Source organism: Aplidium turbinatum, chromosome 1 (assembly GCF_918807975.1).
Source record: "Aplidium turbinatum chromosome 1, kaAplTurb1.1, whole genome shotgun sequence".
In the NCBI taxonomy this organism is placed as follows: Eukaryota; Metazoa; Chordata; class Ascidiacea; order Aplousobranchia; family Polyclinidae; genus Aplidium; species Aplidium turbinatum.
Window position 1 is genome coordinate 42,706,938 of NC_137472.1, and position 12,588 is coordinate 42,719,525.

At 39.0% G+C, this 12,588-nt stretch overlaps 2 protein-coding genes across 2 annotated transcripts; both read left to right on the top strand.

The window, feature by feature from the left end:
• The first annotated feature begins 6,243 nt into the window (after window positions 1-6,243).
• Window positions 6,244-10,884, top strand: LOC145765987 (uncharacterized). The gene has a single exon (XM_082577641.1). The coding sequence runs from the start codon at window positions 6,244-6,246 to the stop codon at window positions 10,882-10,884; it is 4,641 nt and encodes a 1,546-aa protein (XP_082433767.1).
• Window positions 10,885-10,931: 47 nt separating this feature from the next.
• On the top strand, window positions 10,932-12,143 carry LOC145765996 (uncharacterized). The gene has a single exon (XM_082577652.1). The coding sequence runs from the start codon at window positions 10,932-10,934 to the stop codon at window positions 12,141-12,143; it is 1,212 nt and encodes a 403-aa protein (XP_082433778.1).
• The last annotated feature ends 445 nt before the right edge of the window (window positions 12,144-12,588 follow it).

Sequence of the window (12,588 nt, forward strand, 5' to 3'; positions counted from 1 at the left end):
TTGTTTGTTGAACAAACTATTTTCTGAAGGATGCATTGTCTCTCTCAACATTGATTAACTCAGTTGGAATAGATAAATTATAGTAGTAACAAGAAATCAACCAATGACAAAACTGCAATACAATTGTTTGAAAATATATTTTTAAAGCTCTCTTTCAGTCTACAAACAGCCATCAGCACCTCAGAGTGTTATTTTATCCAGTGCAGTTTTGGCAACAAATTAACAATGAAAGTTTGTCAAGATTGATTTGAAAACATGCTGAATGTTTTCAATCATGACTAAATGTGTTCCATCAAAATTTACCTGTGCATCGCAATTCAATTTGTACAAATCACGGCTTTTTTTGTTATTTTGTTTGCCATTACTTATGGCATCAAAGTCTGTACTCATCAAAGTCTGTACTTTCACAATCTTTTTAAACACCAATCAAGTAAAATGAATTAAGTTATTTTCCTGACAAGGGCAAAAATGTTTTGCCGAAAACATTTGAATTTATGCACTTATCTTTTATCTTACGTATTGTTTTTGAATAACGCATTCAATCCTATCAAGTTGCTATCAATTATCTGTCCATGATATTCAAGAATTATCTCTCTACCAAAGCTATACTAATCATTAATCAAGTACAGCTAGCTTTGGATAAATAGCCCAATACAATTACAAAAAGTCGGGTGGTCATTAAGGTAGGCCTAACCTTTTTTCAATACCGGCAAGTCAAACTTTGTTAGTAGCCTGCGGTTAATTTAATTATGTTTCATATTCATATGTAAATATGTTAAAACATCAAATGTTATTCTTATTCAGATACTGTTTTTAAAGGCAAATTTTAAGCCATATTTAAAATAAACTATCAGGGTTGGTTGATTTAAATCAAATGATTTAAATCATTGATTTAAATCTTTCCAAAAGAAACCAACACAAAAGTTTGCATTGAAACATATGAAAACATGTATATATATTTTGAACAGCCTTATAATAATAATAATAATAATGCTTGTTTTTACATAGAACTGTATCCACCGCAGAATGTGTTGTTCCTCAGCGCTTTACAAAGCAGACAGTGTCAATGGCTCCATATGGAGGCGCAGCTGAGTACATTATTACTGTACCCGAATCCATTCCATTGCTCAATGCCAAGCAGGAATTAAATTCAGTAGTATTTTTAAAAAGTCTTTGGTATGACCCGACAGGGGTATCAAACCCATGCCTACCGATTCAGAGGTGGGCGCACTAACCATTAAGCCACCGAGCCAGTGATCTCCAACAAAGAAGCTAAAAAACTAAAAGAAGTTCAAAGGAGATGGTAATTCTTGCAGCAAAATCTACATGAAATATCATAATTTTGTACCCGTACCATTATTATACTTTCAAAACATCACATGTTTTGCTGGATCTTGAAGCTAGAAAAAGCTTTACTGACCAAAGACAATCTCACATAGATTGAATAGTTTGTTGCTTGTTTCTCTAATTTGACATAAAGCAAACATGACGAGAAATCATAATAAAGACAGTTTAACAGGCCTCGAAATTCACAGCATGTGATGTCCGCGGGAAGTACCATCTAGATCGGTCATATTTGTCTGCCGAGAAATAACACAGGAACTGGCGATGCAAATTGTCATTACATAGTACTAACAATTGTTGCGAGAATTTAATTTCCTGCACACTCTAGCACGCATCTAGAAAATGTGAATACTGTATCTCTCACCCAGACAACAAAATCTATCATTTTTATATTAATTCAATGTAGACTAGACACAGACGTTGAATCAATGTAAAAATGATAAATTTTGTTGCCTGGATAGCTTCCATTCAAGCAGGAAAATGTTTGATTTTTACGTTGCTTCAACAATTGATAACATTGAATCAGGGTAACAAAGGTGAATTCTTCGCTGAGAATTGATGGGAGTAGGGGTACTTCCACACTAATCAGCGCAACTTTGTTCAAGTGTTACATCACAATGTCTGGCTTTGATCTGCGAGTAATATTGATAAGGCAAGGTTGGTTACAAAACTAGATTATACGAGTTTAGTAGGCTATTACAGCAAGATGCAGTAAAATTTGTTAAGTTTTGGTATTACTGTAAGAAAAGGCCCAAGGAAAATTCACTTTCGCTCACATGACATGCAAAAATAAACTTAAAGAAAAAAGCTTAGTGAAACTTTGCACAGCAGAAAATAGCAGCGTTAGTGTAGAAGTTTTTTCTGACTTGTGCCCAAAGCATTGTGACGCAAGAAGCCACACGACCTCGTTCGGTAGAAGCTAATTAGTTATGCGGCGTTTTGAGCAGCAACACGGCGCTTTGACTCTTCAAGCGCACGTCTTTTAGAGTGACATCGCTGAAATTTTAAAATGCATTCTAAACTGTAGCTATAGTTCTCAAACGGCAAAGAATTTCCAAGATAAAGTGATTAAGCATGACGATCGAAGCAAAAACTGGTGTGTCTGCCGTGAGACTTAAGTTGTCCGCCGAGATAGCTGCTCAGACCGGACACGTTTGTCCGCCATCAACAAAAACGAATTTCGAGGCCTGGTTTAAACTACTAGATTATTATCAATACTTCTATGCTGTAAATCTATAAAAATTTCACTTTATTGATTGTGAAAGAACATACAGTACGTAACAATGTTTTCTATTTAGAAGATGGCTTAAAACTTGCACAACCTTTGTGTGCTTCAACTAAGACAAATTTTCACTTTAGTCAGCAGTCATGAAGGCAACTAGGCAAACAGTCCAAAAATTAAAAATTAGCTACATAAGAAATAAGCCAAGCAAAAAGACTGTCAAAAGTTGCTCTCTGAACCAACCTAGACTAGTAAAGCTTAAAATTTGCAGCTTGAATCAATTGAAAACCACTCCTATGTAACCAGATTTCTTGTTCTTTCTTAGAAAATTGTTTCATCTGAGCCAGAACCGGCAGGCAACAAAGAAAATTTAAATTTGCAAGGTAAACCAAACTCACCTCTAACAGAAAATTGTAATAATTAAATTTCTAACATGATTTTTAGCCAAACAAAAAAAACAAGTGACCAACTTGTACCAGTAGAAAAATGCTCAACACTCGCCAAAAGAATAGATTAACCAAACTCCAGTCTAAAATCAGAATTGAACGATTGTTGCTCAACAGACAACTCAAAAAGGAGGCTTGGGTTGACTTGAAATGTTGATAAGTTTTCAGGAAAACAGTCAACTCTTGTGCGCTCTCCTTCGGTTGTACAATACATCAGCAAAAGGAGAAAGGAGTTAATGTAAAGATCATTACGAAACAAATATGCAACAATGTAGGCCTAACAAATACCTAACAAATATGTAACAATTAGATGTGTTGTGTCGCATTAACTATTTGCGCGACTCATCCGAATTACCCGCTTTCGCGTTGGTTGGAATGGCTAGGCCTACCTGGAATACAAGCGGAAGAAGTTCGCCATATGGTGATCATTCATATTGTGAGCAGTATCGAGAACGAGGGATAAGAAAGAGAAAAATCAATGAATGTCATCGCGGAGGTTGAAGATACTTTATTTCAAGAGCTCTATGCCCCTGAAAAAAGCAATGTTGGTGCAGTGGACCTCGTTAAAAGCTTTATATAATTATGCTAAGCCATCACAGCACGCTTGGAACAGTGATCTCTTTCCGAGTAAACGTTTTCAAGGTTTGTTTTTAAAATACAACACCCCGGTACCATTCAGCGCTGCTGTAGAACTCATGTTTTCATTTGGAAAGAACATTGTGATAAATTTTATATAGGCCTATTTTATTTAAGGTCTTATGTTTGTTTACTATTTGAATTTTAATGTTAAGGCTGTCTGACTACCTCATGGAAATTCTATCCATTTAAATTTAGCTATCTGACTCCATGAACTAATTTCCACACAATTGTTATTCGAATTATAATTTTAAGTTATCAGAAGGTGTTCATATAATATTGTAAGTTTATAATAAAAAGGAATTTTAACATTGTAGAATAACGAAACAAAGATTACGAATTTTCACATTTCAACAGTCGTTCAAATTGCTTTTAAGAGCTGACGCAGTAGCCTACTTTACCGCAAAGCTTTTAGGGCTTTAGGTAATTCGCGCTGAAGCCGTCAATTTATTTTTTGACGCGTACAACACTGTCTCATTATGGGTCGCACAATAAAACTTGCATTAAAAGTAGGTCGCACTGCTTTAAAGGATTAATAAAAATTTTGCGACAATAGGCTACAGTTCAGAAAAACCATGCCAGTGAGAATCGTTAACAGTGTTGCCAACCTTGCGGTTTTCCCTCAACTTTGGGCTTGTTTTTTTTCGAGTTTGCGTATTTTTTTTGAGTTTTCCGGTTGCTTGTTTTTGGGCTTGTTTTTTGGCCAGTCAAACTTTTTAAACTTGTTTTTAACACTGAAATTGCTAGGTTTTTATTGTAGCCAACATTTTATCCCTACTTTTCAAGATAATGATTGCTTGGAATGGCGTAAAGAAATGTCATTCTTGAAATAAACGTGATGATGTATGGACTGCAAAGGTTGTATTGAAAATTTTGAAGTGCTAAACTGCGTGCTTCATGCTAACTTGTATTTGTTGCAATTATTGGGCTTATTTTTGTGTTGATTTGCCTATTTTGGGCTTGTTTTTTAGATTTACTTTCTTGTTTTCAAAAAAACAACCAGGCATCACTGGTCGTTAAATGCGCAAATACAATAAAATACAATATTTTTAGTAATTGCTATTCATTGCTTTTTTTAAGTATCCACAGCGGAAAGTCATTGCTTTTTTGAGCACCGGTTGGTTGGTTGGTTTTGAATCTTTATTCTCGGACTGACAAAGCCTTGATAGGTTAGGCTATTCCTGAATGATAGTTTCGCATACTTGTAGAGGCTCTTGACGCAGAGCCGGTTACCGAGTTTGGCAGAGTGAAATTTTCGATTGTCCTGAAGGCATTTGATTTTAAACCAGCAAGTAATTAAGCCAGGTTACGCAAACCAGCGCACTTCATCCTTTTTTTGATTTCTGTTTTCCATGCTTCTTGCTTGAAGAAATAACAAACAAGGTCCTCCTGTTAGCTCGGTGGTTAAGAGCCCGACTCAAGATCATGCGGCGCTGGTTCGGCTTTCAGGCTGGAGTTACGCTTGAGCAACGTATTTCAGGACTGTTCTCCAATCAGCGACACCTTCTTTTTCTTTGTGTGTGTACCATGCCTGTTCCAGGCATAGGCTTTCATTCATGCATACAGTAGCCTAGTCATTCCTTTCAGTTATCCCGGTAGGCTACGGTATTTAACTGTAAAAATTGTTGCCTTTGGTAGACTACGTGAAAATGAACTTGATGAAGTTGAGAAAAGTGAGACGCTGTTTTCCACGAGCTCGTTTTCCTTTGATCTTTTCACAAAAAACAGTGTGTTCTAATTTTTCCTTCTTCATGACATGGCCAAAAAACTTGTTTGTCACTTGAATCAGGTTTGATGATGTTTTTCAAGAGGGTTCTGGTTTGATTAGGCTAATACGCTCAAGATAGTAGGCCTACGTTTTTTTTGTTGTTGTTGTTGTTGTTGGTGTATGATATTTGTTGCATTTTTCGAAAGAACCGCTTTTCAGCGGCGTTTAGGCCTAGCCTAAATACTTCTGTGTTTTTTTGCTTAGCGTCCAGCAGGTTTCACCAGGGGCGTTGACAGGGGGGGTCTAGGTGGTGTTAATGCCATTTTCTCTGTTTTTATTCCCCGCATATTTGTTTAAATTAAATTAAAATTTTGTTTGGAAACTCTGATTTTGCCTCGTTTTGTACGCTGTTGTGACGCCATTGAATAATTACGAAGAAATGTTCTATGTCAAAATATTTCACTGCGTTTCGAAACCGACTGCCGAAATCAAATGTAAGTCTACAAATCTTCATGATTGTATTTATTGTATGTAGCCTAACACTCTGAATTGTATTGATTAAGTATTGGAAACCTGTTTGAATAATTATTGTCTAAGTGGTAGGCCTACTTACTAATTGCTGGATGTTCTGTTTATTCATATTTTATGTTTATTGCAGCAAACGATATTTCGAAATTGAAAACAAGAATAAATTCTAACTTCGGAAATCTGTTGATTATAAAGGCAGACTCTCGGGTTTCGCGACCAGATTGATTCAGATTGTTGTTCGCATGATCTGAACTAATATCAGTTTGATTTGATTCTGTAAGAAGAGAGTCTCTCTGAAGAAATATCAATCGACTTACATCAAATGCAAATTCAGCTTTATTCACTCCTGTGAGAAGATAATGTCAACGACAAATCTCATGGAAGGAAACGCATCAACTTCCACCGATGTCTCAAATAATGTCGCTTCATCTGCTATTCAAAGCAATGCTACTTCAGCCGGAAAAGGTTCACAACAAGTTCTGGTCACTCATCAAGAAGTTGTCTCTGAAGAAGAGTTGGCAACCTCAATAATGACCAGAGCCAAATCAAAAGAACTCAAGCTGAAGAAGGCTCAAGGCAAGCAATCAACAAGCAGTCATCGGAGCCTAAGAAGTGGGTACTCATCAATAAGTGGCTACTCCAAAATGAGTGCAAAAACTAGAAAAGCTGTTATCGAAGCCAGATTGCAATCACAAAATACATTTACTGAACTGAAAAAACAACATGCTAAGGATAGACATGACTTTGAGCAAGCCCAACTGGTGCAGCAAAAGCATGCTGCTGAAGAAGAATTACAGCTACAAAGAGCCCAACTGGTGCAGCAAAAGCATGCTGCTGAAGAAGAATTCCAGCTACAAAGGGCAAGAGAAGAACGCTTAATCCAACACGAATGCGAACTGGAGCAAGCACGACTACAGGCCGAACTCAGTGAAACCATCGCAGAGATAAGTGCTGAAGAAAATATTTCTAGTGTAAATGATGTTGTAGAAAAATCTGTATCTTGCTTAAACAATGTTGCCACTGATCATTCCATTGTTAACACTAAAGCTAATGTTAAAAATGTTACGCTTAATACTACATTAAATGAAACTACGTTTAATGGTAAAAATGTGTTAGAACCTGTATGTGCTATGCGTGCCTCACCCTCAGTTAATGTTCAAGCAGTGCTGGACACCAGTAATGTTTCTGTCCAGCCTAGAATCATATGCGACTCAAGTGGTAAACCTTCTACAGCACATCTTTCTACATCTCCATTTTTACCTACTCACTCTACTAACCATTCAGCTCTTTCACCACACTCTTGTAAAAGTGTTAGCGAACTTCCAAAAACTGTGGAACATGTTTCCTGTAGCAACACCAGTTCACCAAACATAACTATCAACCAGACACCTAACCTAGACATTAAACCTCCCATATTTGATGGCAACCCTTCAAACTACTGCAGCTTCATTGATGCCTTTGACACTATCATTGACTCACTCGTAGGCGACCCCAAGCGTAAGTTGTTTTTTCTTCTGAATTACACCCAAGGCACAGCCCACACTTTGGTTCGTGGATGCCAGTACATGCCTCCAGAAGAAGGCTACAATGCTGCCAGGAAATTGCTGCGTGACAATTTTGGTCAAAAAATGCAGGTTGCTGCTGCTTGTATTGCAAACCTCATAGATGGACCTACTTTGTGCAAAAAGGATAAAAATTCTCTTCTTAAATTCTCCGCAGATTTAACATCTTGTATGTACACACTTTCTGGGATGGACTATCTCCACCAAATTGATAATTTGGACACGATTAGAAAACTTGTGCGCCGCTTTCCTCCCCAATGGTTGTCCAGTTGGGAACACACCGTTGACCAAATACTGCATGTAAAACAAGCTGAAATATGTATCACAAATGTGTGCGAGTTTGTATCTTCAAAGACTAGGGAATGTACCAACTTTGTGGCGCAACCTGCAAATCCATCAGGCAGCTCAACGCAAGCCAGCACCAGCCATCCAAAACCAAGGGTTAAATCCTTCTCTACACATTCCAACCCGGTGTTTCCAACAAAAAAATGTAATCTGTGTGGGAGCACACATTATCTTAACCAGTGTTGGAAATTTCGGAATGAAACATATGACTCACGTCGTGCTTTTGTCATCAAGGAGAAACTGTGCTTTTGTTGTCTTAAAAAAGGTCACATGGCCGACAAATGTGACAGACAAGAGCCCTGCAAAAAACCTGGATGTAATAAGAAACACACAACACTTTTACATCCCCCCGACATACCACATTCCAACCCTACACGCGATGTCATTGAGCCAAGTTCTAATCTCGAAACCAAAAGTGGATTCATTGGCACCAGCTCTTTGTCCAGTGGTGTTCTGCCAGTTGTGCCAGTTAAAGTGCACGTGAAAGGTTCCACAACTGTCATAACCACCAAAGCCTTCCTGGATAATGGCAGTACCAATTCATTTATCACTGAAGGTCTGGTCAATAAACTAAAACTCGTTAGATGCCCTGAAGTAAAAGTCAGCACCATCACACTCAATAACAATTCCACAACTAAGAGAAAATCTAAGGTCGTGCAAAGCTTGGAAATCAGTGATCTTTACGAAACAGAGTGCATTGCTCTTAATGCCCTGCTTTCTATTGATCACTTGCCCGTCACAACAAATGATATTTCAACCCAAAATGATGCAATGAGCATTCCTGAATTCAAAGACGTTCATCTTCCCAATGTTGATTGTGATGTTGGCCTCCTAATAGGTAATGATAATTTGAAAGTTATGCAGCCTCAAAAGGTCATAACTACAGAGTCTGGTAGTTACGCAATCAAAACTGCTGTGGGCTGGGTTGCTTATTGTCCCAAACAAGGGAGCACCTCATCAACCATTCAAAGTTTCTTTACAAAAGCCGCTTCCAAACAAATGTGCAGCATGTGTTTTGATGCAATTGACTCCATTGAAAACGCCAAAGCTGAACTCTCTGTAGAGCAGAAAGAGTTTATGAAATCCGTGACTGGTTCTATCAAACACCTTGAAAATAAACATTACGAAATATCATTGCCTCTTAGAAACCCAAACCTAAAAATGGCCTGCAACAAGAAACAAGCTGAACAAAGAGCGGAATATCTTAAGCATAGATTGGCAAAAAATCCCAAATTTCATAACGATTATCGCACCTTTGTTCAAGATATGATCGATAAAGGCTACGCCGAAACTGTGACGGACTCAAAGGAAGCCAGTGGAAATGTATGGTACATTCCCCATCACGGCGTGTACCACCCAGCAAAACCTGACAAAATTAGGGTAGTTTTTGACGCCTCATGCAAGTACCATGGCTTTTGTTTAAACGATAACTTACTACCCGGTCCGGATATCACCAACACACTGATTGGCGTGCTTTTGCGTTTCAGACGAGAGTCTATTGCCATCCAAGGTGATATCCAAGGAATGTTTCACCAAGTGCAGGTACCTGAAAACAATCGTGATTTGTTCAGGTTCCTGTGGTGGAAAGATGGTGACATTAGTAAACCACTACAGGAATATCGGATGACGGTGTACCTGTTTGGCACGGTATGCTCACCGAGCTGTGCCAACTTCGCGCTAAAACGTGCAGCATCTGACCACAAATCGGAATTTACTTCTACTGCTGTCAACGTTGTTGACAAATGTTTCTATGTGGACGACTGCCTCGCCTCGGTTCCAACTACCACACATGCCACATCTCTGGTACAAGAGTTACGCAACCTTTTAGCTCAAGGCGGCTTTAAGATTACAAAATGGATCAGCAACAGTCGCGAAGTTATGAAATCCATACCCAAAGAAGAATGGTCAAAGGAAGCACTAAACCTTGATATCTCATTGGACGACCTCCCAACCGAAAGAGCGCTTGGTGTCTCTTGGAATGTCGAACATGACACTCTTTGCTTCAAGACAAATGTCAAAGCAAAGCCTGCTACTAGACGCGGAATTCTGTCCGTTGTCAGTTCAATCTACGACCCACTTGGATTTGGTGCCGCTGTGATACAGCCTATGAAGGTGCTTCTCCAAAATCTTTGCAAGTTGAAATCTGCATGGGATGAACCAATACCTAAGCACGAAGAATCTCGGTGGCGTACATGGCTTAACGACTTGCCTAAACTCTCAACTTTTCAGGTACCAAGATGCTACAAACCAGTTCTCTTTGGAAAAATTGTTGAGGCACAGCTGCATCACTTCTCAGATGCTTCTGAGGAAGCGTATTGCGCTATTTCTTACATCCGTTTAGTGAATGATCTCGGAAACGTTCACTGTGCTCTCGTATATGCAAAAGGAAAATTGGTCCCAATAAAACGACTAACAGTTCCACGACTAGAACTTTCAGCCGCAACAATCTCAATACGCTCCGATACCATCCTAAAGCAAGAACTTCAAATTCCTGAGCTCTCTCAAACATCTATGTTTTGGACTGACAGCACCACCGTTTTAAGGTATCTCAATAACAAAGACAAATGCTTTCACACCTTTGTAGCAAACAGGGTTCAAACAATCAAGGATAAGTCATCTACCTCACATTGGAAATATGTCCCCACAAAACTAAATCCCGCAGACGACGGCTCCAGAGGTCTGTCTGTTGAATCGTTCCTGCAGTGCAGCAGATGGAAAATTGGACCAGACTTCTTATGGAAGCTTCCATCGCACTGGCCAACACAACCAACCTTTCTCCACGAAATTAACGTGGACGATCCTGAAGTAAAAAAGACCAAAATGTTTGCTACAACCTGCGAACCACCTCACTTCTTGGATGACCTTTCCCAACGATACTCGACATGGCAAAAATTAAAAAGAGTTTGTTGCTGGATCCTGCGCTACAAAAACAAATTCAAAGACCTCGTACTTCACGATGCAAACTCAAGCAGAAACTCTTTCCTTGGCACGGCCCCTCTAAGAGTAGAGGAAACCGAAGCTGCCGAAAAATTCATCTTTCAATACGTAGCCTACAAAGAAAACATTTCAGCACAGAAATCGATCGTCTTCTGAAAAACAAACCGGTGAAGAAATTGAGCAACATCAGAAAACTTGACCCAATGTTTGACGACGGACTGCTGCGCGTTGGCGGCCGTATCAGTGCAGCATCCTTATCTGATGAAGCAAAACACCAGATAATTTTGCCTAAAGACGATCCTGTCACCACCCTTGTCATATATCATATGCACCAACTTTCAGGCCATGTTGGCAGACAGCATGTCATTTCTCTGCTACGCGAAAAGATCTGGATCATCAACGCGAACTCCGCTGTACGGAAGGTATTGTCCAACTGTATCTCCTGCCGTCGAAGACACGGAAGTACATGCTCGCAAAAAATGGCCGATCTCCCTCCGGATAGGCTCACATCAGACAAACCTCCCTTTACATTTGTGGGTCTAGATTATTTTGGACCTTTCATCGTACGACATGGCCGCTGTGACTTGAAGCGATACGGCGTTATATTCACATGCTTAACATTACGAGCTGTTCACATTGAGATTGCTCACAGCCTGGATACTACGTCCTTCATCCAAGCACTGCGTCGTTTCATCGCCCGTAGAGGCCAAGTTAAAGAAATGAGATCCGACAACGGATCCAACTTTGTAGGAGGAGAAAAGGAGTTGAAAAAAGGCATCAAAGAATGGAATCAAAACCAAATCCACTCCTTTCTTTTACAAAAACAAATCAAATGGACCTTCAATATTGCCACTGCTTCACATCACGGAGGTGTTTGGGAAAGACAAATTCGATCAGTGAGAAGAATACTTGCGTCCATCTGCAATGAACAGAAGCTGACCGATGAAAGCCTTCTAACATTCATGTGTGAGGTCGAGAGCATACTTAATAGCAGACCACTTACTACTACTTCCGATGACCCTGACGATCTTAATCCGCTCACTCCAAACCATTTATTGTCATTAAAACAGGAATGCTTACTGCCTCCAGGAGTCTTTCAAAAGACAGATGCGTACAGTCGAAGACGTTGGAAACAGGTCCAGCATCTCGCAAATGTTTTTTGGAGCAGATGGACAAAAGAATATCTTCCACTCCTTCAAAAGAGACAACAATGGCATGAAGCAAAAGAGAACCTCAAAACTGGAGACGTCGTTCTCTTAGCAGATAATGTACCACGAAATTGCTGGTTGTTAGGGCGTGTTATAAAGACGTTCCCAGACAAACATGGTTTAGTTCGAAGTGCAAGAATTCAAACTCAGCATTCTGTGCTCGAAAGACCTGTAACAAAACTATGTCCAATTCTTTCTTGCGAATGACTGTCTCATGAAGGGATCTCGTTTAAATCTCTACTTTAGATTATGGGTCCAAACACACAAATTTCTTTCTTTCTTTCTTACTGTTAAGCATCACAGCTCGTGGAAAACTTACTTATGCTTAAGGTAGCGGGTGTTAATGCCATTTTCTCTGTTTTTATTCCCCGCATATTTGTTTAAATTAAATTAAAATTTTGTTTGGAAACTCTGATTTTGCCTCGTTTTGTACGCTGTTGTGACGCCATTGAATAATTACGAAGAAATGTTCTATGTCAAAATATTTCACTGCGTTTCGAAACCGACTGCCGAAATCAAATGTAAGTCTACAAATCTTCATGATTGTATTTATTGTATGTAGCCTAACACTCTGAATTGTATTGATTAAGTATTGGAAACCTGTTTGAATAATTATTGTCTAAGTGGTAGGCCTACTTACTAATTGCTGGAT

Bases quoted from the DNA above. Each gene is read 5' to 3' on its own strand.
- LOC145765987 (XM_082577641.1), top strand. From the start codon at position 6,244: ATGTCAACGACAAATCTCATGGAAGGAAACGCATCAACTTCCACCGAT.
- LOC145765996 (XM_082577652.1), top strand. From the start codon at position 10,932: ATGTTTGACGACGGACTGCTGCGCGTTGGCGGCCGTATCAGTGCAGCA.